Source organism: Acanthaster planci, linkage group LG15 (assembly GCF_054643075.1).
Source record: "Acanthaster planci isolate LZ-2023a linkage group LG15, COTS_SCS, whole genome shotgun sequence".
Classification (NCBI taxonomy): Eukaryota; Metazoa; Echinodermata; class Asteroidea; order Valvatida; family Acanthasteridae; genus Acanthaster; species Acanthaster planci.
The window spans coordinates 4,607,204-4,634,223 of record NC_141791.1 but is presented as its reverse complement, the minus strand read 5'-3'; the positions used below and the strand labels follow the sequence as shown (position 1 = coordinate 4,634,223).

Genomic DNA, 27,020 nt, shown 5'->3' with positions numbered 1-27,020 from the left:
GCGAGAGGAATATCATTTTAGAAAACAGAAGCTTTGTAACGAAAACTGTTCTTAAAAAGTTCACCTTTAGGTTTAGGAATGACAAAATTACCCTGTGATACTGCCCTGGTCATTGTTTAGTTGCCAGGCTGGACCCAGTTGAGTTTCCGGCACAAATACATACATAGCCCAGGGCACACCAACGCCAGCCCTAAAAGCCTGGCAGCCAAGTTGAAAATGAATACATTTGGAAATTGTCAGTGCATCAAGGGTACTGAAAGGGTCTGTGTATGCTGTGCTATTATTTTACGACTACCCTTGAAAATGCACTATTATATTTCAATAAATACATTTAGTTCCCTTTTTTGCCTGTTTCAAAAGGTATTTTGGTGCCTCTTGGGTTTGTATGGCAATGTAAGTTTCCATAATCACAAACAATTGTGATGCCATTTCCATTGAAAAAAAATGAAAGATGTCTTCTGTGCTTGGCATTATGGCAGCAGGGTCTTCATTTGTCCAGAAAACTATGTTTGAGAAAGTGGACTTTTCAATACACTTATTTGTAACCTGAGAAGGATTTCAAGTAGTTTTCATTCATTTGAGAAGAGTAGGCCCAGATGTACAAAAAGTGCACCTGAGAAAACTTTGTCACACAGACCCTCTGGAAAGGTACATGTACATGTAACTTAATCACTCTGTTACTTCTTGTTGTGCTGCCCTCTGTAGCTTCATTTTGTCCAGGTCACCAAACTTCAGGGAGCTGTGGTTCTTGCTGCACATGCTACACTTACATGGGTTGTGCATAGATTCCTAGCTCTATGGGTTGTGGCACCGTATTTAAACTGGAATAACCTTGTGGTCTCAACAAAAAGACAAGTGTTCTTATGTGATGTTGACAGTGTCTGCAACAATTATGTTGTCTCTTGAAAGAGTTCTTTGACTACCAGACCTAAGGGATCAGTTATTTGTGTCAAGACACCCTGTTTATGGTATTTAGTTACGTGAGCATGCACATTACAGTCTGCAAATTGTGAAAGCTAATGACCCTGGAGAACCTGCCTGCATTATGCTTACAGTATGGCCTACTTATCAGAAAAGTTGAGAGTTTTTAAATTGGATGGAAGAGACCCATCCACCACAGGGCCTTGTGGAGTGTGCCAGTTGGGGAAAAGTAACCGTACAATGTAGCACGTTTTGCAATGCTTGTTATGTGTTTTGCAAACCTCATAGAGTCTGGCAGATTAATTAAAATCAGTAAAGTCTGAGAGATCCTACACAGTAAAGTTCTGTGTGTGTACATAAAGGTTACTACCCTGGTACATGGTTCTGGAAAAAGTTGCCAGGCTTGGCTTCAGTCTCAATTTTTTTCAGTGGATGGGTGTTGGCTGCACAAAAATTTAACACAAGAGCATAGCACCATAAGAAAGGCTGTGACTTTACGGGAGCTGAATATGATTTTAAGGCTTTGCATTGTGGATATAATAATAAGATGGTTTACCGCAGCACCATGTGAATCTCTTTTGTTATAGTGAGCGAGGTTGCCCAAAGAACTGATGGACTCAATGTTTCAGACTCTATATGCTATGTCATCAGGAGAAACTTTTGTTAACCTATACACATAGGATAACTATACTGTTTGTGATTTTCTGACTGTCCTCGAAACATAAAAGTCACAAGAGAAGGTAATCCTCCCAAGATAGAGATAGCCCAAAGCAAGGATGCTACATCCCTCGAGCCATTGCTAACAATGGTTCCAATATTCACCCCAAGAAAAGGGGCCTTCGTGGTTCCCAGTCCCAGTCCGGGAAGGATTATACCTGTATCTGGCAGTGGGATTCAATTGAGCAGCAGGGTGATACTAATTGGGTCAGTGGGGAAATATGCCAGTAGCAGTCATTGACCTGGGTTGTTATTTCGCACCAACAGTTAGTTCCCCATTACATGTACCAGCACATTTGATTACTTCCCTCGCGCTTACTCATGTAAGCGTGACTGCATTTGATTTGTCATTCACGCGACATCTTGAGCTTTCTTGGCCCCGCCCAAGTGACCAATAAACCAAGCCCGCTACTTAGAGAAGCGTCCCACATGAAACATGGCGGCTTATTAGTGAAACATTACAAAGGCCAAGTGGGCCCCCTTGTAAACAATTATTGTTGAATTGTGGTGGCAAATTGGTCGAAGTCAAAATATGGTAAGTGTCTCTGTGAAAGAAAGGCAAGATCATTTTTCAATCATTTGGATTCAGTTTGCAAATTAAATTGATGTACAAAGGACCTGTGACCTCTTCTTAACCTGGTTGGGACAAATTGAGGAACCTGAGCTTGTCCGTTTACATGTATCACCACATCACTACATATTGTGCATGCCCACCTACATGTAAACCTATGATGACACCACAGGTACCAGCAAGTGCAAGAAAAGTAATGAAATGTGCCGTATGTGTGATACCGATATTGTGTAAGAATATGCAACGATGCACCCTCACACCAATGTCTATCACACTTTAATGACTTACACTTAGAGTGTTTAATATACATGTACCTGTGCGCGTATGTCGGTGTAAGAGGAAAACCTGTTATCAAAAGTTAACATCTCCCTGACACTAAGTACATGTACTGTACATGCTACATGTATATGTAAGGCTTGCTTTGTAAGAATATTACTACACCCCAACCATACTCAGTCCCTGGTACTTACTAGTGGACCTATCCAGTTAGGATTGGAAATTATCAAGGGAAGTGGAGTATCTAGGTCAGGGGAGGGGATGCAAAATGCATTGTTTTAAAAACGACTCAGTAATTGTATTCATCCATAAAAGAATTCTCAATCCCTAGGCAACGAAAGGTGGTAGCAGGCCAGTCCTTTCTGGACCAGCGTGTTTTTGAGTGTTTTATTTAGCATACTGTTGCTCCTTTTTTTCTAACCATGTTCCCTCCAAAAGTGTAAAAAGCAGTTTTGATTTTCAATCCTTCAATTTTTTCATCTGGAAATTAACTGCAAGATCTTGTCAATTTGATGCTTTCGAAGCAAATAATAAATTTCTCTGAATAAATTGCAGCTGACAGTATACTGTATTACAGATGTCAGCCGCTTCAAAACTGAAAATTAAATAATGAGCACATTGTAGCTCAGAATAGACAAGTCTCTCTGTTTTGTGGTTCTGGCAAGGCTTTGTTGAGGGAAATCCTGGGAACAGTTGATAGGGGCCCAGTTCAAGAACCACAGTAGGTTCTCTGACTGGGCATTGGTGACATCTCAAGGATACCAGGGGTAGTTAATAGCTTGCCAGGGGGTTCAGCCTTGCTGATGCTGGGGCAGAGTGGAGATGGAGAGGAAGGGGGAGGGAATACAGCCTAAAAGAACAAAAATGGAAGTCTGATGCCTGAGGTGGGAAAACATTTGGCTCAGGTAATCATTGCAGGCCAACAGTTTGCACTGATGTGTGTGCATATTTGGAGGGTTATTCCTGCATCCTGGTCTTTTTGGAGCTGTACAACTTACCGCTCCATGACAGCTCCATGCCTTCTTGCATCTTTCTGTGCCAAACCACAAAGATGGAGGGTTATTGTAAACAGCATTATGACAGCATTTACACTCCTACATGTATGCCTCAAGGGGTTAGGCCTAACAGAAATATGCCCATTTACATGTACTTCCTCTGTCATGGAAGAACAGGTTTGGAGTACTACTATGATCTCAGAAGAATGTATACATGTACATGTAAGTGGAATGTTCACTAATATATGTACCTGGGCCTTCACCACTGAAAGGGCAGTTATTTGTTTTGTAAGGCAGGTTGGGACTGAGTTTGGGGACAAAAATTTGTCCCCACAGTGTTTTGGGTCCACGTAACATCTCCATAGTATATTTCAACAGCTACATGTATGTAGCTCATAGGAAAGCCTTCACAGGTGCGTATCTTAAGTCCGATGCCTCATAGGTCCGACGCCTCAAAAGTCCGAATTTTCGGACTTGTGAGGCATCGGAATAATGAGGCATCGGATTTATGGGCAATTTTTTTTCAACGTCATCGTTCTGACGCCTCAAAGGTCAGACGCTTCATAAATCTGATGTCAGACCAACGAGGTGTCGGACTTAGTATAAGGCATCAGTGCGATTGACTGTGAAACATGGAGGAATGCAGGCCTGTGCGATGTGTCGCCTGCAAGCGAAATTCAACTTTGTTCCCAACTCATGCCCACGTACTGTCCCTGTTTGGAAAACTAAATCAAGCAGACTGCCTGCACAGTTCCTACACTGGTCCTGTATTTATTTAATCCAAAAATACAACTATGTGTAAGAATGATGTGTGATACTTCGCTAAATATGAAAAGCATTTTTTTGACAGTAATACATTTGAAATCTTAAAAATGTTTGTATTTGTCATAATAGTACACCGGGAACCAGTCTTGTTCCTAGCGCCGTCTTCATACGCTCGTAACGAGCGTCAAACGTCGGACTTTCAAGGCGTAAGATTTTTTGAGGCATTGGATCTATGCCATGGTCCAAAAAAACGTTCGAAGTTTTAAACGCATCTGTCGGAATTATGAGGCATCAGACCTATGAGGCTTCAAACGTCTGGACTTTTTTAAATGCTTTTTTCAAACTTGTGAGATGTCGGAATTATGAGGCGTCAGACTTATGGCACGAACTGACCCCGGCCTTCACCACATGAAGGAGATACTGTCTTCTGTTGGGCAAAAGATATTGTAGGGACATTCCCCTGTTCCCGTAAAGTCTTTAGTCCCCTCAAAATAAGTGAGATATCATGTGTTTGTCCCCACAACTGTGGTACAAGTATCTGTGTCTTTGGGTGTGTTTTTAATTGGGGGGTTGGATATTCCTTATGGTGGGAACTCCTTACATTACAGTTACAAGATTCGTTGTGCCAAAAGCACTTGTTGACAAATCCACCTTCACAATAATTACAGCAAAACGGTTCTGCAAGGGTCAGTGGCCAACAATTTCTCATTTCCGCCATGGCAGAACCCATGAATGAACTGTCAACAAAGCTGTTATGAATCAGGAAGAGAGAGAGAATAGAAGGGGAAAAGGACTTTGGCAAGATCTTCTGGTCAGCGCTAATTGGCATAACACAGTATTGTGCTCGGACAAAAGCTCACATTGGAGGCTTTTGTTGGGGAAGGGCTAGGCTTGGAGTTTTTTTGTATCTTTTATTTAAAAGATCCAAGGATATCGGCTCACCGACTCAGGAATTCATACACATACCCCAGTATGTACACCACTATGCTGGTCTATTTGTAATTTAGTGAGAGCACAAATGCGCAGACTGTCTAGCACATATTTTCCATTCAAAACGAATATCCTACAAGCATTTATGACATTTCCTTTGAATCCAAGCACTTGTCACAGGAATGTGACTGGATGGGGGGCCAGTGACCGGAGCAATTCAACAAGTTGTTGGAAAGTACCAGTATTTAGGGAATGCGGCACTCTAAGAGTGTTGTTAATAAAAACTTGTGAAGCTGCTTATTCAGTATGATTTTCTTCCGGTGTAATTAGCACAGTGAGAGTTTCTGCTAGGATGCCCACCTGTTGATAGTCCTCCCTCCTCTCAACTTGGAGTCCCGCCCTACCTCTTTTCCATTTTGAATTCCCTTTCATACCGGTACTTAAGTGGAAAATATGTTTGCTTCTTTCTTCACAGTTTCAGTATTAGTGAAGGAGTATTGTGACAGCTTAAAGTTGCAGTTGAGTTTCTTGGAATCCCCTGACAGTGATAAAGGTTTTAAATTGGATATTAAGGTTGATGCATAGGATTAAGCCCTAATCGGCTCCTTAGTGGACAAACCATTCCCTGTATCAAGTGCATACTGTTATTGAATCCCTAATGGCAAGTTTGAAGCGGCAGTGCATTGCCCACACAAAAATCAATGAGGATTTCCCCTCACCTGCAAAACAACACGTGAGACAAGCTGCGCACACTTTAAACCAGTCTACCCTGCAGTGAAGAGCAATGTGCACCGTACATGTACCCCCCCCCATGTGTACATGCATACTGAACCATAGATGGTTTCATACTAGTGGGTTGCCTACTTGTAGTGACAGCCATGTGGGCTGAGCCTACCAAGGCAGGTCAAGCAGAGGGAAACTTGTAGGGGCATTGAGGGCTATAATTCACTCAGGTTCCAGGTTATTATAGATGTTTTGTACAAAGTGTAATTTTCAGTTTGCCACATGGCTACAGCAGTTCTAAATCCTGGCCCAACCAGGATGGATTTTATCCTTGTAGACTGTATGGTAGGGCTTTTACCAGCACATTTCTGATGAGTTAAGTGTTGAAGGGTTTGCCCAAATCTGAATAAATGTACCGGGTAACTCCCTGGCCAATGTGGCCAGTTAATTATGTCTGACTTAATTATCCCTTTCAAATGTGACATACATTCAGTGGGACTAGTGTCTATTTGAATGGAAGCCATCATTTTTCCCAATCCCTCGTTGACCACTGTACTGTGGAAATTTCGCTCTTTGATTTCATTTCAACATTGCTATGTTAGTGATATGGTTTTAAGACTAATTTTTCCCCACTTGTGATTTGTTTTACAAAGAATTTGTTATTGACATCAGAAAATCTGATGATTTATCAGCGGCTCGGTGTTTATTAAACCTACAGGAAGAGGTTGAGATCATACCTTTATTTTCTTTAAATCAACTAAATATGTTTCAAAACAAAACTTTTCCAACAAAACTTTACATCATACATGCATAGTTGTCTGTCAACACAAATACTGTAACCGTTCCTCCATGCTGTAACCAAGATTTTTTTTTATTTACCATACATGTAGCTCGTCAACTTGAACAATAAAAGTTTTCAAGTTGAAGGGAAGTTACATCTGTGGCACTGCATTGTTCTTTCAGCCAACTGGAACTAATTTACTAACTGAAACTAAAAACTTAGTATTGATTTAGTTGATTCACTTGGTTGCTTTTGGTACAAACATAAGGACAGATTACAAGTAGGCCTACCTGTACTTCTGTAATAAATGACTTCCTCATCAGAGCCCCTCCTTGTATTATATCCCTATGACATTACACAGCCTTTGGCTATTGAGTCAGGTGTCCATCAATTGCATTTCCTAGAGCTCCAGCTGAGAGTTCAGGCATTGAGCAAGGACCTACTGTACAGGTAGGCCACTCCCTATTAATCTTAATGACTTAATTGATGTACATGTAACTACAGGTAGCACACATGCTGTGGACATTACCCATGCCTATGTGGTGTATCTTATTTTCCTGGAAAACCTTCCAACCTCTAAAGCCCTCTGGTGTATGGTTTTACTTGAGCAGATAGCAAAACACAGTCCTTGTTTGTTTTGGGTCAGAGGAATGTTGAACTCTTCACAGTGAAGGCAGACATGCCTTTCAGAGATTGCATCCTGTGTTTGATTAGGACTGTCTATTCAAACAGAAGTTGCTTTAACAAAAAAAGAGAGATGTATTTAATCATGGTTTTTATATGGATGTTCAACTTCCAACTTCTGTGTTTGATTAGGACTGTCTATTCAAACAGAAGTTGCTTTAACAAAAAAAGAGAGATGTATTTAATCATGATTTTTATATGGAAGTTCAACTTCCAGCAAGGAGACTGAACAAATACTATTTGAAAAGCCCAAAAATGTGAGTCTGAATGGGAGTGCCACTTATCCAGAATAGGAGAGTAATATTCCATGAAAGTCTACAGTGTTCGTGTGCATGCACTGTACATGTACATGCCGGTACAAGTACAGTACATGTACATGTATATGTCATTGTGTTCATATGCTCACAGCATCGGCCATTCATAAATACCTCGGAATGTTTACCCTTTTTCTATTGGTCAAGAGCCCATCACATTGATGGCGTATATGATAAAGGTAAATGTACGAACTGGTTTTAAGCACTTTCCAGGTTTCAAATACACTTTTGAATTCTGTTTTATGGATTCCAGCCCTCTTATGTGACAGTTTTAATTGTGGTATAGGCATGGGTAATCCAAGCAAGCTGTATTTCTTAGAGCCGGAATTGCACTTTACACCGGCTCGCTGTGTTTGCGCCAAGAGTTTTGTACATGTAGATGTGGCTTTTGAAAAATATGTCCGTTGACTTTTTTCTACCCTTTTTTGCCCAAAAAGTCATTTACAGTGTACATGAATTGGAATAAAAGTGTAATCTGTTGGTTTTAAACTATTACAGTACATTTGAACCAGCCAAAGACAAGGTTGATAATTATCATCACTACGGTAGGCCCATATTTGTAGTTTAAATTATTCCATCACTTTTATTTCCTTGTTAATGCTAATATTGTGCTAAGATACGTGCACCTTAGAGCACCTTTTTAAAATATTGATCAGTATATGTCACCTGCCAACTCCAAATAATACAATAATAATACATGTACATACATGTATATTTTCATACAGTACTACCAGAATTCCCCTGTCCTATAATATCTACCACAATATATTTTATCTTTTCAGTTACATGTGTTATTATTTTTAAACCATTGTTGGTTTTCTGGTAACACAAAGCTGAAAGGACTAAAGGAAATGAACTTGTTCATGTGCAAATGTGCATGTACTGTATATGTACTTACATGTATGCATGTCCATGTACATGTACATGTACATACGTGTATACATGTACAGTATATGCTTTGCAGTGTACACATGTACATGTATGCATTGTAAATCTGTTGCACTTTAATCACAACTTCTGCTCAGGAAATCTTCATTTAACTGTTGTTCACCAATTCCCTCAAAGCACAATTATATTTATTGACACATCTTCCTCTCTAGTCACCATAGCTACTCCCCAAATAAAAGTTTTCTTCTCCTTATCAGCCTTGATACCCATTCATCCAAAACTTCATTCAGTGGATTTGTAATCAGTCACACATGACATGTACTCTACATGTATATTCATATGCAAAGGGCCCCATCCCACTCACTTGTCCCCATTGTGCCTGACAGTGTTATGCAAATTGGAGTGTGTGACTTTGCGGCCTTTCATTGGTCAGAGCTATGAATGAGTGGGAGCGGCTTGGCAAATGACTGTGGACAGCCCCCCAGTACCAATACTATGAAAAAGTGCAGGTAGTCTCCATCTCTCACTGTGTGCTCTTTGATGGCAGCCACCCAAGTCACCTGCAATGTGTGCATGCTGTCATCTGTTGCTCTTCGCAGAAGTTAAATATTTCCAGATCTGATCTTTTGTGGCTTTGGATATTTATATTGTGTACTTTAACAAAAAAGACATCCGTTTTAGATATGAGGGAATCGACTTCATGGGGATTGATACATGATTTATTTGTGCGGCCACAACGTCGGGTAAAGACAATGGAGCCAGACGAACAAATACAGGTAAACACAAGTCCAGAATCTTTTGCTTCATTTTATTGTTTGATTTATCCATTTTCAAGAAAAGAAAGTTATTAAAATCTATTTGATACATTGTAAAGCCTCGCTTAATTAACTAGAAAGAGAAAGTTCAAATACAGGGTTCCCATTGTCATGAAGAATTCTGTGGAATGCATTGCAGTTGCCTTGGAAAGTTATGGAAAATTATGGTTGGGAAAAAATAGGGTATCCTGGAATCGAGTTGTCAGTGGGAAGAAGTCGTAGAAATTAAGATAATGCAGGGGTGAGTTTTGACAGGCTATTTTTCATGTGATAACATACCGGTATGATAAATTTGCAGCTTTCTTTGTAGTAGTGGCTTTGGCGTTGTTAAATGTCATGGAATCTGTCATATTTCAGTCCTGGAAAAATTTTAGATGTTGGTTTTCAGATTTATGGGGCCCTTGCATTTCATTCTTACAGCACCTGCATGATTCACCACTTAGCCTGTGTCACATGTTTCACTATGCTTATATCAGTTGATATCTGATATCTTGATCAATGCATTTATTCAACTCAGAAAAAGTTCATCTTGTTACTTGTGAAGATCCTTTGAGAGATATGTTTTTATTTTGTTTTATTTTCTGTGGAAAAAATCATCTGATACAGCAATCTCTGGTACATTTGTATTTACCTTTGATTTACCAAAGGTTCAGAAAGACTTGGTGAATACTTGGCACAGTTTAAGGTAAAGTCATGTGCACAATTGATGGGACTGACGTGTTTATTTCTATCAATCAGGTGTGATGGTCATTCATGTATTCCCAGAGGATGTCATGGAATTTGTCGTTTATTTTGAGTTGTACTTTGTATAGTTGACTACGAGTCATAATAGATTCCACTGTAAAACTTTGAGCCACACAAAAGCACATACAGCCCTGACAGTTAGTCATTCCTGTTTAGCTTGACAGAGCACTCTGTGTGTATTGTGTGTACGCTGCATACCAATGGTCATAGTGTACTTGGCCGTTCACAATTCTCTGAAAAATAACAATTCGACAAGTTGAGCGGATTATTCAAGGTTTCGTATTGTGTGAGTACTGACCTCTTTCATAAGATGTGGGTGACGTACTGTACTTACAACTTGAATAAATGCCTTGATGAAATTACATGTGTTTAACAAATTATGTAATAATTTACATTGTCTTGTATCAGCTGATTTTATTAATTACAACTTTCAAAGATCCCCCAGGGCCTAGTTTCTCAAACAGTTTACAAGTATTGTGTAAATGAACAAAGCCTTCAAAATGAGTAGTGCTAGTTGTGTGCATGATTGGAGTTTGCCTAAGTGCTCAGTAGTTTTTAAATGAACCATATTAATTTAGAAAAATAGTTTGTGTGGTAAATGTATTTTGGTGCAACTTGCTTCCCCCCCCCGTATAATATATATTATGGGCAAAACATGGCTCATTTTATCTTTCCTGTTTTTGTGGGAAAAGGAATACCGTAAAAGAAGCTTCTTACTATGCAATTTGAATTCCAATTCCACATAATTTAAAGATATTGTCAAGGGTCATTGGTCTGCTTGCAACAAACATAAACACTTCAGAGTGAGTTCCTAACATTTTTTCATCAGACCATTTCCTGCCGTATTTCAAACACAGCTCCCCTGCTTGAAGACTTAAATGTATTTAATCTGCGAGGTCAGGCACAGTTCAAAAGCCGAGTCATCGGTGGACAAGTGAAACGATTGTCCGAGTTCCCAAAAAAGTTATCATATTTTGTTGGGCACATCACACACGCGCAAACCACTAATTGTTTTCCTCGCTTTGCTGGCTGCTTCTATGGCAAAACAGCAGCGTGGGGTTCCGTCCTGTGTAAAGAGAAATCAATTCAGAGTTCAGTTTGTGGTGCACAATTCTGGTAATTTGGGGATATTATTGGCTTTACCTCTAAAATGGCTCATCTTGTTGTGGGTCTGATTTGTGGCTTTTTGGGGAAGTGAAGTTTGGAGTGTTATTTTATGTGTGTGACATCACAGTGAATTGTTCTGGTGTGGCGCACATGGCGTGCAAAGTACATGAGTTCATCTCCCAAAAATGTTATGGTCTGTCCGGGGTGGTTGCAAGTTTGTTCCAATTGGGAGGGCTCAATACATTTGTGTACTTGTCTGAAAAAAATTACTTGTAGCAGATTAAACCAACACTGTTTTCATCTTGGAAAGTAAAAATAGAAATTGAAAAGTAGTGGGAAGCAAAGTTAGTTGAAGTTGGTGTGGAATCTCATTGGTTTTGTTAAAATACCAAAGTAAGAGATCACATTTTTCAAGAGCTCTTGTGGTTTGTCTTTCATCCACATGCAGTTACCGCACAGTGTACGTGATGTACATGTACCGTATGTTAAGCTTTTGCTTTATTGACTTAGTGAAAAGGTTTTTAGTGTAGGCCATTATCGTTTTTTAATTTTTGCCCAAACAAATCTCCTCTTAATATGGTACTGCTCACCCATTCATGGTATCAGATTTTCAGTCCCCCCCCCACCGAAAAAGATGTTTACAACCTGGTGACCAGGTCTGTGTTCAGTGTTGAAGCCTAAATTTTCTAAGCGAAATCACCAAGCGGGGCTAGAGAGAGTGTGCCCATTGTTGGAGTTTCTGGGTCCATTGTGGGGCATTGGTTTCGGCAGAGCGCTGACCCTTTTGATGTGGCCCATGCTTGAGTAACTTGACGGCTCCCGTGCAGCTTTCATTGTTGCTCGTGCTCAGATCAGTGGGGTGATTTTTTTTGTCGTGGCAGAGAGTGGCCTCCTGGTGAAGATACCACTGGCAAGAAAGCTGGATTCAGGAAACACTGAACCCACCATCCACTCCATCAGGGAGTGACATTCTGGAGTACGGCTCAAAGCCTTCATCGGATACTCCAAGATATGAACAGCCACTTGATTTAATGATTGTTCAGATAGTTTGTATCTAATGAATTGTATTGGAAAGAAAAATAAACATTTTCATCATGGGTTGAAACCTTTTATTTCATTCTTAAGTTTTGCATATTTTTATGCACAGACATATGTACCGGTAGGCTTGAATATTATAACTGCAGTTGTAAGTACTACATGTACCATAGTACATGTATGTTGCTTGGTTCTTCCATGGTTCTTTCTATCTGTTTGCTGCATTTCACTCACAGTACAATTTCAGTAAACACTCTCTGCAACTTACTCAAATGGAACAGGGTTCACTTTGGAAAGTCAGCTTCTGGTCACATTCAGTACTTGATCAAACAGAAATTAATTGAATTGACTTAATAATGAAAGGATTTGTGCAAGTTGCGTTGACTCATGAGTGCAAGTGTCCTCCTTGTGAGGAGTGATTTGAACTTACATTGTATATATAAGGACATGCATGCACTCAAGTTGTTCTGCTCCACATTGCCTCTACTGGCACTGGTCTGCTGACTGTGGTCAGTCCCCCAACAAATGAAAATTAATTCAGATTGACTTGGCCATTAGAATGAATGGATTAGTGTCTCAAGCTCGGTCCAGCTTCTGTGCTCTGAACTTAGAATTAGAATTGTCTGCTGTTACCTCTTATGTAGCCAGCGTACACAGTAATTGAACTCTTTTCTTTTCTTTTGAAAGTTTGAAAGTTGCTAAGGGCAAAGAGCTACTGTAATTGTATTGTAATATTACCACTTGCAGTCATGGGGCCATCCATAATGCAATTGGACACTGACCATATCATCCTCTTCCGAGTATCAAATGAATAATTCTGCAGATTGTTCTTGAGATCAGCAACCTCATTAAAAATGAAAAACTGGACAACCTTGGCCAATTACTACATAATGCAGGTACTGTTTTGGCCCCACTCAGGGGAAACCAATGTACTTGTAGTATGAGGATAGAGTGTTGCCACAGTTACAAGTGTGTTTGGGCATGCCACAAAGATCCATCCATGTTTGATCAACACTGGCAGGTTAAATTAAGGTGGCAACTTGTGAGGGGGGATGCATGAAGCTGATCCATACCTTTATGAAAAGTGGTATGGTTACCTGCAGGTGATCATTGTTGAGCAAACTTGGCCAACATTCAGGGCAGGTGGTAAGCTACAGTTCACATGGGGTGTTAATTGGATGGCCATCTGTGTACAGGATACTTTGTTCCCAAATGCATCCACTAGGGACTCTGCAGTACAAGCACCAGTACCAAGTTGTAACTGTCAAACAAGACTAAATAAGGAGGGATGAAAGCCAGGCCAGACTAGGAATACTGTTACTGTAGAAGTGAAAAATACACAGGGGTGTGTGAAGGACTGGATTGTCACAGACTCAGCCAGTGCTAATGACTTTCATACAGTCTGAAAGAAAGACCTTTGATAAGCCTTACAAAATGTACACAGGTTGTATGCTAATGGTGGAATAGTTTCCCATTGTTTCTTTTGAGATGGCGCCCTCACGTGTACAGCAATGGCATCACAGTATTGAATGTCCAAAGTACAGCAGATAAGGATATGCTATGTTAATGTACTTAGTAATTACTCAGTAATGTGTCCACTCAGTTTGAGGTATGCATTTCATTCTACAGCTTGGGGTCAACAATGTGGCCAAATGGATGAATTGTTGATTCCCAATATGGAAAATTTGTCTGGAACCCCACTATTGCATGAATTATTCTTATAGGTGTTGTCTTCAAACAGTGTACAGGCCTTTCTCACATGTTTTTTGTTTAACTTTGCCAGTTTCAGCCAGCACCATTTGAAGGAGCCCAGCGAGTTTGTCAACATCAACAAACCGCTCCTCTTAACACACTCCTGCTATAATGTTGTCATTTGCTTGCCTCACCAAAGACAAATCTGCACTGTCCCCCCACCCTCTTGTTACCACTCAGACCTCCAACCCTGGAGGACAAAAAAATCACCAGAAGAGGCTGGGGTGGGACAAAAAAAAAAGAACTTGTCAAGTACCTCAGCATGTTGTCTCACAACTCAAGAGCCCCCCTGGCCAGGCACCTCAACTTTTTTGGCCATTTTCAAAAGTCTGCTTTGCTTTCTGAACAACTTCATTGAAACCCAGAGTTGCCACAGCATAACAATCAAATGGTTGCTTCTTGAAAGGCTTCCTTGGCAGTTGCAGAACTCGTTAAAGAGAATCCCATGCCTAGGCTTTTTCTTTTTAAGTACTGTGGTAGCAGTACCCCGTAAGTAAACAGGCTGCGAGCGTGTGTTATCCATGATGAAAAGAGAGTGAATGTTTTTTTTGTTAACTGGCTCATTACTGGTACGAAAGCCTTACCTTACATCACTTAGTGAGTAATGCATGTAGCATTCAACCTTTAAGAGTCAGGTTTTAATTTGGTTTTGGCTGCTCTGTGTTGTGCAGTTTCCTCATGCAGTGCACTGTACTTGTACATATGTATACATTTACTTATATTGCCCCCCCCCCATCAAAAAACAATACTCAAGACTTCTTCAAAGTTTCTGCAGGACGTATCCATGTGTGAGGCACCAGTCATGGACTGGACTACAGTACATGTACATGTACAGTACATGTACCCCGTTATGTGTATTATGATTGGTGCTGCATGTACATACAAAGGTATGCTCTCACCAGTGCTATATTGGACACCTACTGTACTCACCCAGTCCACAGAAATGCACTTAAGGTTCACCAAGTTTCAAAATGCCTGATCATGGAAAAAAAATTTGCTACAGTGCTAAGTTTGTAATTATCTTTCAGCATCATGATAATGAAAGGATAGTTTTTCGTTCAGTTGAGGTTTTTTTTATCCTCTTCAGAAGAGGGTATGCAAACACTTGTGAAATTTTGCTTGTTTTGTTTCTTATTCTCCTCTCCGGCTTTTAAGAGTTCTATCTATAAAGCCCTGTCCTGCTGTCCTTGGTATATTTACAGGACTGTTGGCTCAGGGAGACAAGATCAATAAATCGTGTGGACCATCAGCATCCATCATCATCCCTGATGCTGTTGATCTTGTTACACTGAAGGTCGCCCTAAGTACAATTGTAACCACCCACCATCATGAAATTTACCTGACTCCCTAGTGAATGAAATGAAAATCCAAGGGGTGGGGAAACTGCAATGGAATGGTATACCAGTACCTACATACATGTACATCATACATCATCTCAGAAATGTCAATTGAATGATTACTGTAGTTGATAGATCATGGTTGATTTGATCATTGATAATGTAGGGGTAGATTGTTAATATCAATCAACATTTGGCATATTCTGAAGTTGAAATTGATTGGAATGGTGCATGTGCTATTTTTCTTCAGGCAAGCATGTGTATTTGGTACATACACGGTAGGTTTGGGTATGGGCACTGAAGATTATGGATCCAATGAATAGTGAAACTTTTCCAGAGGACTGTTGGAAGTACCACAATGACAAAATCTCGGCAGTGTCACTGTCCTGCAAACACTCAAGCTGTTGGAATCATGCATTATTCGACACCAGACATGCCTCTGAGATTTGGCTCTGAGCAAAGTGAGCAGAGTGTCACCAGAGAAAGGGAGAAGTTGCATTGTGATTTCCTGCAGCCTTAACGCTCCTCCTGTTCTCAACCATTCGGTGAGGAAGATGAAGACCCTGTGTACAAAAGACTGGATATCCAATGGGTCTTCTTAAAGATCTCCTGCATGTGAGCAATTCAGCTGGGTCAGTCGGGCATGCTGGATCTTTTTTTTTTCCCCTCTGTGATTTTCTGCCACCAGACTTTGATAATTCAACTGTGGTGGTTCTGATTTTAGAATTCTGATAGTGAAGAGAAAGTTCTTTTGTTCTGTCATTGATAAGAGTTAAAAAGTTTTCATTTTCTCACAAACATCTGGGATTTTTGTTTAAAACTGCCGTCTTTGTCATTCACTTAATCTTAAAACAACATGGCTGCCATGGTATATTTGGTTCCTGTTTAGGAATTCCCTCTGCCCCTCCCTTTCAAACGTGCAGCCCTCTCCACTGTCAACCAATCAGCATATGAATAGCACATTATCTCCGAGGATTAATCCTTGTCAAAATTCTACCTTTGTGAAGGGAAAGAAAAATCGAACTTTGCCTGAAGTCCTTGCCTGTGCATTTGTGTTTACACATCATTGTCAGCGTCGCCAGTGCTCGTGAATCTCCACACAGGATTACAAGTGCACCTCTACTGTGGGGGGAAGAAAAAATAAAAGGTATTGCATGGTCCCACCGGTGAGGATATTTTGGGGTTCGGAATGCCGAATGGCAGGGCTTCAGCCGAGCATAAGGTGACTTATGCTGTGGACGATTCCATGCTGGAACACGTAAGTAGTGTTGTACCTTAGAAGGTGGAGGAAGGAAGGGCGTCTTCAGTAGATATGATTGGCCATTAAAAAAAAAAAACCAGTCCCTACAAGGTTTTGGCTTCAGAACTTAGAAGTGCTCGGCCTGGTTCTTGACAAGGCTTAAGTGTGCTTCAATCAGAGCTTAATGCGCCAATTGAAGATTGTCGCTCTGTGGGCGGTCGGCTTGGAATTCCTCCCTTGTCGAGCAAAGAGGGGTACCATTCTTCACTTTTCTTAATCCCTTATTTGCATATAGCTGTACTTTCTCACTTTGAGACTGAAAAGCACAAGCCAGTGTCAGAATTGAAACAGCGTAAGATTGCTATAGTTTGAGACATATTATGGACATATCGATAAATTAAAAAAAACAAGGATGACAAATGCTGTTTGAACTTATTCAAGTTTTTGTACAGTTTTGGAATCGCACTCAGCACTGTGCCATCTTTGTGTCGCCACCTGTCCCCCTGTCCAGGGGATTTACAGGTACGGCATAAGAAAAACATTTGGACAGGCTTTTTTTCACTTATTTGAAAGTTACAAGTCCCCATATTTTACATGCAAGCATTACTTTTTGACACTGGTGAACCAGTGTTCCCATTTCCTTCCAAACTACATCTACATATTGGGTGAAGAGGAAATATGATCTGAGCTGGCACAAAGGTGTGTCAGTCTCAAGAAAAATTTCCCTTGGAGAGGGCAGGCAGGTTTTAACCTTGACTGGGAAGAGACAAACCAGATTTTTCAATCCCAGATGAAACCATGACCCTCAGAAATTGTCAGAATGGAATGCTTGAAGTTTTGTGCAAACCATGGAGTTTATTTGATAATACAAGTATGTATGTCACTTTTGAAAATGTTGCATGTAGCTGGTAACCAGTAAGTCGGCAAAATGTCCATGGTTTCTAAACATAGTAAACTGGTTCCAACTACCGGGCTTTTAACTCTCATACAGCATTGTCCTGCCTCAGTAAAAAGCATTCATGCAGACATGGTTGATAGCTGTCCAAAGCATCACATCAGTGACGCACATGTAAATTCTTTAAAAGCACTTCCAACTGTTCCATGACGCTGCCTTCTGTGTCCATCAGTTTGGTAAAAAAAAATCTTTATTGGGCATTCCTTACCACGCATGGCTCTTGTCAGACATTCACTGTCATTCTGTTGATGTGTTTACCCCTCAAATTTTTCTCTGGAATGGATAAAGGACTCTTTTTATGCCAGAAATAGAAATAGAAAAATCACAAAGCCAAAACCACTGGGTGCATACACTGACCCAAATTAGAAGAGGCCTTGGTTCAAGGGAATCAGTGAAATACACGAAAACCTGGGTTGTATAACATGGCAAAGCCGGGGCAGTCAGGCCATTGCAAAAACAAGATAACAAAAATTTGTCCAAAATGTGGAGATTTACTTTTCAGTCTTTCATTTAATTTATGTACATGTATGTAATAAAAACTCTTGGCCAGAGTCTTTCAACCAGAACCCAAGATATAATAAAAGGCAGAAGATGTAAACCCAACAGCCTTGGACTCTTGAACAAGGTCAAGTTGAATCCATTAAAAAATGGTGCAGTGTAGGCAGATTGTGATACTGTATAATAGCACTGGAAGATTGAAGGACAGTGGCACTTTGCCACCGACTGCTGACTGTGACTGCTACATGTATATGAAAAATTAACTATTTACCAGCACAGATTCATTCATTCACTTTGTAATCTTTTTACTAGTGTAGGAAAGCACAAAGTGTACCATGCTGAACATCAATTTGTTGAGTTCCATTTAAAAGGACGGATCATCACATACATGTAGGCTATGGTAATTAGCAACTTAGAGCTTGCATCTGTTCTTATTCATTGAAACAATAAAATCCGAGTTTAAATGTCTCTTCACTGACGTTGGCAACTTCCCACATATCGGTAGCTCCTCTTCATTACAGCAAAATGCGTCTTCCAAAAGTAATATCAGACATACTGTACATGTACATGTACTTGCATGAGAAGCCGAATGCTCATGAAGAGAGATGCAGAATCCCAGTATCCAGAACCAGCTGACTCGGATTTGCAGTTCACTTGGTAAATTGACTGCAGTCCCTGCCTTTGAAGATGCCTCCGTTGCCTGGCTACCAACGTCTGAATGGGCTCTCCGCTGCTGCATACGTCAGTTCATTAAGGCAGCTAATTGGAGGCCGAGCATGCTACATTCAATTATTTTGGTCTGATTTGCTCCTTCATGGATCAGAACCACAAGTTCCTTCGCACGTGTGTGTGTACTCATAATTAACAAAGGCTGAGCTTTCATTTAAGTTATCTCATGGGTGTAACTTGCTCAGATGTACAGTATGAACCGGAACATCAGTGGCCTCATCTCATCTGCGGGCAATCCTGTCAACAAACAAAGCAAAATGATATTAGAACTTGGATGTCAATGAAGGATACCCTATTGGCACAGTAAGTACATGTATATTTCATGGGACTTGCGCTCTGCTCCCATTCCACAGGTCCAGCGTGTGTCCCAGTATGACAAGTACTTGTCCGAGTATTATGACCACACACCACCTCGCCATCCGGACTACCGCGATGTCTGCCAAGGAGCCCGTAACGTCAGAATGGTAAGATTTTTGTCTAGCCATCTTCATACTGGTACAGCACATGTCTAAGTGTAATGTGCAAGTGGGCTCCATTTCGCTGATGGAGACAATTTGTGCATTGCCTCCTAAAACTGAGGAGGTATACATGTACTGTACATGTACGCAGGACATACATGTACATGTACAGTACTTGTTCATTCTCACAATATTTTTGCTGGTAAACACTTCTCACAAAGTGAGACTTTAGCCAGCAAATATCCCAGTTGCATTTACTTAAAATTGTTTCTGATTCAGTGGTTGCTAATTTCTGTACACATAGCTGGAAGATGTCAGGGAAAAAACGTATACATGTGGAAAATGTTTCTATTCTCATTAAAATATTCCCTCATCATGTTCAGTCTGCGCACTACTGCTGATAATGTTAGGTTTATCAGATTCTTTGTTGTGTATCCTGCCAGTTTTCTCTTCATCTGTCTTACATCACACTCATTCCAGCTCCACATGCACTGTCTCTCGTTGAGCCAATCTGCTCATCAACACCAACAGGTGTGAAACACAAGAATCTGTATTACTGGTAAATCTTTGCCCAGGGTTATACATGTAATAGTTTTCTGGCTAATTGGATCCAGAACACTTTCATTCATTTCCTCTTGAAACTTGGTATTCCATTCAGTGCAGGTAGCATGCACTGATCTCCCATGGCTCCCTGTCAAAAAAGGGAAGTGATGCGAAATCATCATGTTGCATGAATAAACCAGCATCATATCAAAATTGATTAAAGCCGGGAAATACAGGTACATGTACATGTAGTTGAAAATATCCAAACCGTAAAAAATTTATATCAATCAATTTGTTTGTACAATCAGTCTATCAATAAATCACCCCAGCCAATCAGTAAATGTTTCAGTAGTCCAAACCTAATTTGATCAAGTTAATTAAGAATTAACTGTTTTGTGTGGTTCTCTCCGAGCAGCCATGTTGTAATGATAGCCGATAGTGTTACCAGCACATTCTCCCTCTTATTCCTCTTCAAACTTACATGTAAGTCAGAATGACGTTTCCATGTACGTTGCACCACTCGGCTTTGGTGAATTTTTGTGCACCCTCTTGCCAATCCTGAAATTTCTACATATATTGTATAACACCAGGCCCTTCCCTCTTGAAGTTGGTTGCTAACTCCAGATAGATGTTTCCTTAAAACTCCAAATATCCAATCATCAACTTGGCAGTCGAGGGCAGCGGATATGTCCCTCTGTATCCATACCAATCTAGTCTCAATGTTCCCCCACTGTATCTAATCTTTAAATATGTACATTATCTGAACATTAAATATGTACATTATTGGCCAAGTCCCCCTTAAGCACACAGCTTAAAACTAGACCCCCAGTGTCCATGCTTATCTGCTAGCTGGTTACCTTCAGAGAATCAAAGAGGTAGCTGGATGTAGAGTCAATAGACTGCTGGGAGGATGCATTCACCTTGGGATGTCATTTTGGCCTCATTTTAAAGAACCTTCTCATACTCATGATACATGTACACCATTCCCTAGAAGCATTTTTGTCAGCTGAATTTCAGCCGGAACAGAACACTATGCTGGGATCGATTGGTCACATTTTGTATCAAGTTATTGAACACCGCATATCAACATGTTCTGCTGAAGTTTCCTGGGTATTTCTGAAGTGAGTCAACACCAGTAATGTGTCAGCAATTTTTACGAGTACATCAAATTTACTTGTATTGGTGTGCATGTACTGTATATATGAATGTGTATGTTTGTATTTGTATGCACACCTGTGTGTACAGCATGATGTAATGCATACGCCTCTGCAGTACATGTGTCTGGAATGTGTACAGAGCTTCCAACATCCCCCCCCCCCCCCCCCCGAAAAAAAATCTTCCAGAAAGCTTCCTCAAATACTTGTGAAGCCTTGTGTGTTGGAGGGATAATCCTTCTGATCAGGGCTGCATGTACATGTAGGCGGCTGGAGCTTACGTTCAAAATGCCACCAACATGCTCCTAGTCACTATGTGGACTAAGGATTGTGCCCTACTATTTGAGCTGATAAAGGAGCCAAAAAACAGACAGTTGTTCAAACTCTGGTGGCCGAAACAGGCCCGTTCGTTTTGGCTGCTCCCCAAAGCGGCTAAAAGCCTGTTTGGAAAGTTTGTTGTCACACCGGCACATGTACTGGTTGTTTCAAAATAGTAAGACATTGGACTGGGTTCTCCAATGGCAATATGTGGTGAGTTTTATACTCAACATCACAACCTTTACAGTCTGGTAGTTGGTGGTGAAAAAGATCTAGTTTATTGGACCCAGAGGTAGATTGATTTTAATGCAGGTTATCATACACAAATAAAGCTCATGCAAGAGTTCTTATCATAAGACCCAGCTATGGTATTCATGATCCTATGGCCTGGAGTGTCATACTTATGGTAACTGCCAGCCATATTATAGGTTATGTAACATCAAACATCAGATTATTTACACATATGATTGATGCCCATCCAGCTTTAGCTGTTTGAAAACAACAAGGTGGTTTTGCTAAAACACTAAGATCACCCAGCGAGGAACCTGGGTATTTACGATAACGAAACTGTAACCATGGCACAGATGCTTTGCACTGGCTTATAAGATGTATCGTGATCTATGGTTTAAGCTTGGAAAATATGCAGATTAGATATTAATAGAGGCATAGCGTGATAATTACTTCATTAAAAAGAAATGGAGCTTCTTCAGTTGGTATCCCTATTGGCTTGATTTTTTGCCCATTTTGTTCATCCCCTTTGGAATGTTTCATGTCTCATATTGCCATAAGCATGCCATTCCTATTAGAAGTAATTTATTTACGGCTATTCAATTAACACCATCATAGGCTCAACTTAAATGAACATGTAATCAGAGGAACCTAACCCAAGTTGAACCACGTGTGGACACCTCACACATACTCGTTCATGAAATAAGTTATCATTACGCTGGTAAAAATTGAAGAGTTAAAACCTGAATAAATGGAACTGTGCCGGAGATCTACACTTGTCTATCTGCATGTACCTGGCTACAGAAAGGGCAATAGGGCGAGGAAATACTGCACATTACAGGACCTAATTGAAAACAGTTATAACCTGCTCACAGCTGTATACAAATGTTGGGCCCACTCCAACTCAATTAGGAGATTAGCACCATGCCCATAAAAACCACACCACCTTCACCAGCAGGGAGTTTGCTCTTGGGATATTTTATTGTCCCCTTATCAGTTTGATAAACTTGGCTAATCCAATCGCTGCAGCAAGTTACCAGTGGAATACTAGCAACCCTTCTGACTGATGGGCCTAACCAGTACCAGTCACTGTGCACATTTGTTTTGGAGCTCACTCTACATGTGTGATACCCGGTACGATATGATGTATGTTACACTAGGTTGTCTGCATTCTTTATGCAAGCTGAAAACAGTGCAGAGAGCCTCGGTTGATTGTAAGAATTCCTGAAACTTTGTCATTTCGCTACTGTGAGGACCAAACTGTGTCTTCCTGTATTTTTGGAAACTTCTTTGGTGAGTACTGCTGTTGTACCGTACCACTTCAGGGAACCATTTTTACACTATGTGTACAGAAGAGTGGAATTTGAATGAGCTTCTTAATTTAAGGATTTTTAGGAATTTACTTTTATGCCCACTGTGATCATTTGAATGAAATGAAAGCTACCCGTATTCAGTACAAATACCTGTATTGTGGTTTTTCCAGTCATTTAGTCTGTTTACTTCCACAAATTCACAACAATTATTGGATACACCTGAAAACACCATTTTTATTGCTGCCGAAAATGGTCCGAGATGATTGTGGTGAATGTGTATTTAAAGGCATCCTCATTGCCTGGGCTTCAGTAGTATCTCAGACAGTCAGTCAGACTTTGCACAAGGAACGAAGAATTCGGCAGACTCCACATGTATCGGTAACTCTTCAGATCCAGATTAGATCTAAAATGTTGAAGGTTGCTCAAGTTTTGAAATTCGGCCGTAGGCTCTATTCAGCTTTCACTAAGAGGTGTTTTACAGTTTCCAAACGACAGGTAAACTGGTTAGACTCCTAAACTAGAACTTAAGCAATTTACAGACAGGATTGAGGTTCAGTGGCCAGCTTGACAGACAGAAAAAAGATCCACAGAATTGCTTACAGCATTGCTTGTCTGCTAAGCAGGAATTGAGAATAGGGCATACTCTAGCTATTGTGTGCATCAGATTAGATTGGCTTTTGCTTCAGGATTGGCTTTGCTGAAAATGTGCTTGTCATGAATTCAGGCAGTGTTTGCTTCACACGGATCTGGATCGAGATCAGCAATCCGTCGTTGGTTTACAGACACCAAACCTCGCCCAATGGATGGTGCAAACCAGTATAAGGATCACTGATTGCAATCCAGATCTGACTTCATTTGACGAACATTCTGAAATACATGTACAGTAGACTCCAAATGGCCAGTTGAAAATTTACCACTGAAATTTGTAGACACTGGCCATCAGGCATTGTAGTGTCATAGTGCCATGCAAAACCTGCATGTAAAATTGATGTGTCTGTTTTATTAAACTTCATCAATTAGTTTCATTTTTTTCTTCCTTGCTCTTCCTCCCCCCCCCCCAGATGGTGAAGGAGCGGGAAGATGAGGTGACCATCTTGGAGAATGAGATACGTTTGCAGCAGGTTCAGGACAGGTTCCCCCATGATGATCTGCAGCTCATAGACAGAGACACCAAGTCACAGGTAAGGGAAATTCCGACGTTACATTTGGGTGCTGATTTGTCAATCTGAGTGTGACTCAAACTCCGATTGAGCTTGCATGGTACTCTTTAGAGCTGTCACAGTCAGTGCTCAATTTTTTCATGTGCAGTAAAGTCATTGGTATTTATTCCAAAATAACCTCCGCAACATGCTTACATTTGAGGTCAAATTCTCAGAGAGGCTTTTTCTGATGATGTCCTATGGTGTTTTTTTTTGTGTGTTCTTTCTTTTTCAAATTTACTCTAGAAAGTTGTAAATTATCTATGCTGGCACATTGATGTTTTCTTGGGGCATCCTCTGTAAAATAATTATGATTGCTTTAAGGATTGACATTCAGATTCAAAACTACATTTACTAACTCTTGTCATTGCTGCAGCCTACCGATACCATCCATGTTTGCAAAAACTGTACATGTATGTCACTATGTTCTTTCTTTTTTCAAATTTACTCTAGAAATTTGTAAATCTAAGCTGGCACATTGATGTTTTCTTGGGGCATTCTCTGTAAAATAATTATGATTGCTTTAAGGATTGACATTCAGACTCAAATCTACTGATATATGTAATACATGCAACTCTTGTCATTGCTATACCAGTACCATCCATGTCTGCAAATACTGTTTGCAAATACTGTATGGCACTATTTTGTGAGTTTGTGAATGACCGTTTCAAATGTAATGTCATGTCAGAAAGAATTCTCAGGTTTTACCTGTCCAATTCCGAGCTAAAAAATGTGCAATTTCCTCATTTTTTTTTTTTTTAAGGCACCTCTCTATATGTATGTTTTTGGGGGTGCATTGCGTACAGGTTGCATTCATGCGTTTTACTTTCAAGGACACAAAAATCGACTCCATTAATATAACAGACGTATGTGTTGCCTTTGGCCGTTAAAATTGCTCCAAGAGTGATTTTGACAGACACGCAATGCTTGGCACAAGTGCTGAAATACATGTGGAAAGGCGCCTTTATCTTTTTTTCTTTTTTTTTGTCATAGCTGTACAGTGTGTTTCTCATATTTCCTTTTGGAATGGGGCTATTTTAGTTTAAACAACTCAATAGGTTTCCCTGTACTCAGAAAGTTGAAAGAGAATTGTATGGTTGAGCCTCTTTCGTGGGATCCTGTGATACTGTACAGGTGGTATGCTCCTTACTTTCCACTTGAACTCCTCCTGCATGCAATTCCGCACTCCAATCTGCATTAATGATGTCCTAATGGCCATGAATTATGCATGCCTCAAAATAAATGACCTTTGTGGAATGTCAACTGTTTACTAATAAATACACGAAATCCTAATTTTTAACATGTTTTTCCGTACTCGCCTTACCCTTACCTGTATTCTTTATAGCATTCTAATTTCTGCAGTTTTTTTCTCACATTATTTCCTGCCCGTTTTTTATTTTTCTTTGCAAGCCTGCCTTAGTTTTCCCATTAAGTCATTAAATTTTTCAGTGCATTGCAAACCACAAACAGATGTAGGTATCGGAGCCTGTACAGTATTTGGCATTTTTCCATTTCAGTTTCATTTGTGTCTCATCCACTAATGCAGAATATTTGTATGTAAGAATTGTGACCTTCAACTTAGGAATAGAAATTTACATCCAACAGTCCTGACAGTTGTATCAGTTCTCAACAGTATTTGATTCGTCAGAAATTTGCCACCAGTTTAACTCCAGCTATTGTCCTCTTTTGCCCGTCCAATCTCCGCCCATTCCAAATTTTTCAGCAAACTCAAAAATGGCACTCAATGAAAGTACCCAACCATGACATCACTTGTGCTCTATACAGTTGACTTGTGCAAAGTTTGCTACGCTGACTGAGCATTCATCTTTGTCTCCATTTGTGAAGGGCCCTCGGGGCAGTTTCTGAAAAAAATTGTAACCTGTCAAAGGACGTGGTCAGTATGGTTTCCTGATCCATTTAAATCTTACATGCCAGATTTGTGGTTCATCATGGGCAGTATTTTCTTCTGGAATTTCTATAAAATCCAAAAAAAGTGCAAACAAGGGTCATATTTAATATTCAAAAGTATTCTTGTTTTTCCAGAGACATAGTGATCTTGCTACTGTACTTTGAATTGTTGAAGAGTGCATATGGATCAATATTTAGTTACTAGTACATGTAATTTACCATTAAAAGTACTTTTGAAGACTTTTTAACCTGCAAAATATGTTGTTGTGATGAGTTTGATTTCTCAGGAATTTTCTTTTCTCAAGTGATAGGCCTATGCATTGGTCATTCAGCAGTGCAATCACATCATCACCTCGCAGAAGGGAGACCCACATGTAAAACTTCAAACCATTGATTAAACGAGAGCATTTAGACTATCTTGAGTACTGGTTCTGCCATTTGTTGCGGCATGCACAACTCAAAGGATACCTTCGATTAGCCCTAAGCACCCCCCAGTTAGTCACTATCGATTCCCTCCCAGTCCTTCAGTCTCTGCCATTGTTTCTGGGCATGTTCGCCCATATTGATTTTTTCCCCACTACACTCAAAAGTCAAGAAGGCACGCAGCCTCCTCTAGCGATAATATTGACTGTTTTGCTCTGGGGTTTTGTCTAAACTGTTATGTTACCGAGCTTGGAGTGAGTCAATGCTCTGTGTGTAACCTTGCGAGCAGTTTGGTGGATGGATACAACCATAAAGAGTGTGCTGCATAAGTTGGTGCTTTTGTCCAGAGGTGTTGATGGTCAGGGAAATGTGCCAAGTTATTTGTACATTCACGTTTAGTTTGAGATATTGAAATTTCCTCACATTTGCCTGTAAGTTCCGTAGTATGGAAGTGAGCAGGTGACTGTAGTACAAGGTGTGTATTCGACTTAAGGCAGTTCGTTACAGTGATTCATTATTCCTACTGTGATTTTAAAAAGACTGGGATTTAAATCGCGTCAGACATGGGTTACATTCTGGTATCTGGTTGTCAGTACTTGAAGTGAATAATTCCAGAATGATATCGCTGACCCTTTGCTGCCCCTATATTAAATTACTTGTGTTGCGCCATGGAGTATACTGATCACATCAGTTAATGTG

The 27,020-nt window shown here is 40.2% G+C and overlaps 1 protein-coding gene and 1 long non-coding RNA gene across 9 annotated transcripts in view; one reads left to right on the top strand and one right to left on the bottom strand.

Annotated features, from left to right (window-relative positions):
* LOC147796607 (uncharacterized) overlaps positions 1 to 7,130 on the bottom strand; it is a 41,696-nt gene extending 34,566 nt beyond the window's left edge. For all 3 annotated transcript variants that reach the window (XR_015427775.1, XR_015427773.1, XR_015427777.1), the window contains exon 1: positions 6,970 to 7,130. This is a non-coding gene — a long non-coding RNA (uncharacterized LOC147796607). The remainder of the gene's footprint in view (positions 1 to 6,969) is intronic.
* Positions 1 to 27,020, top strand: part of LOC110985084 (uncharacterized) — a 131,073-nt gene that overhangs the window by 77,320 nt on the left and 26,733 nt on the right. For 3 of the 6 annotated variants that reach the window (XM_087146172.1, XM_022245830.2, XM_022245832.2), the window contains 2 exons: positions 19,131 to 19,241; positions 23,853 to 23,972. In XM_087146172.1, the coding sequence (XP_087002298.1) occupies positions 19,131 to 19,241; positions 23,853 to 23,972 (231 nt within the window). Of the gene's footprint in view, positions 1 to 9,089; positions 9,342 to 16,440; positions 16,614 to 19,130; positions 19,242 to 21,159; positions 22,772 to 23,852; positions 23,973 to 27,020 lie in introns of those variants that run through there. The other 3 variants (XM_087146173.1, XM_022245833.2, XM_087146174.1) reach the window with 3 other exon arrangements.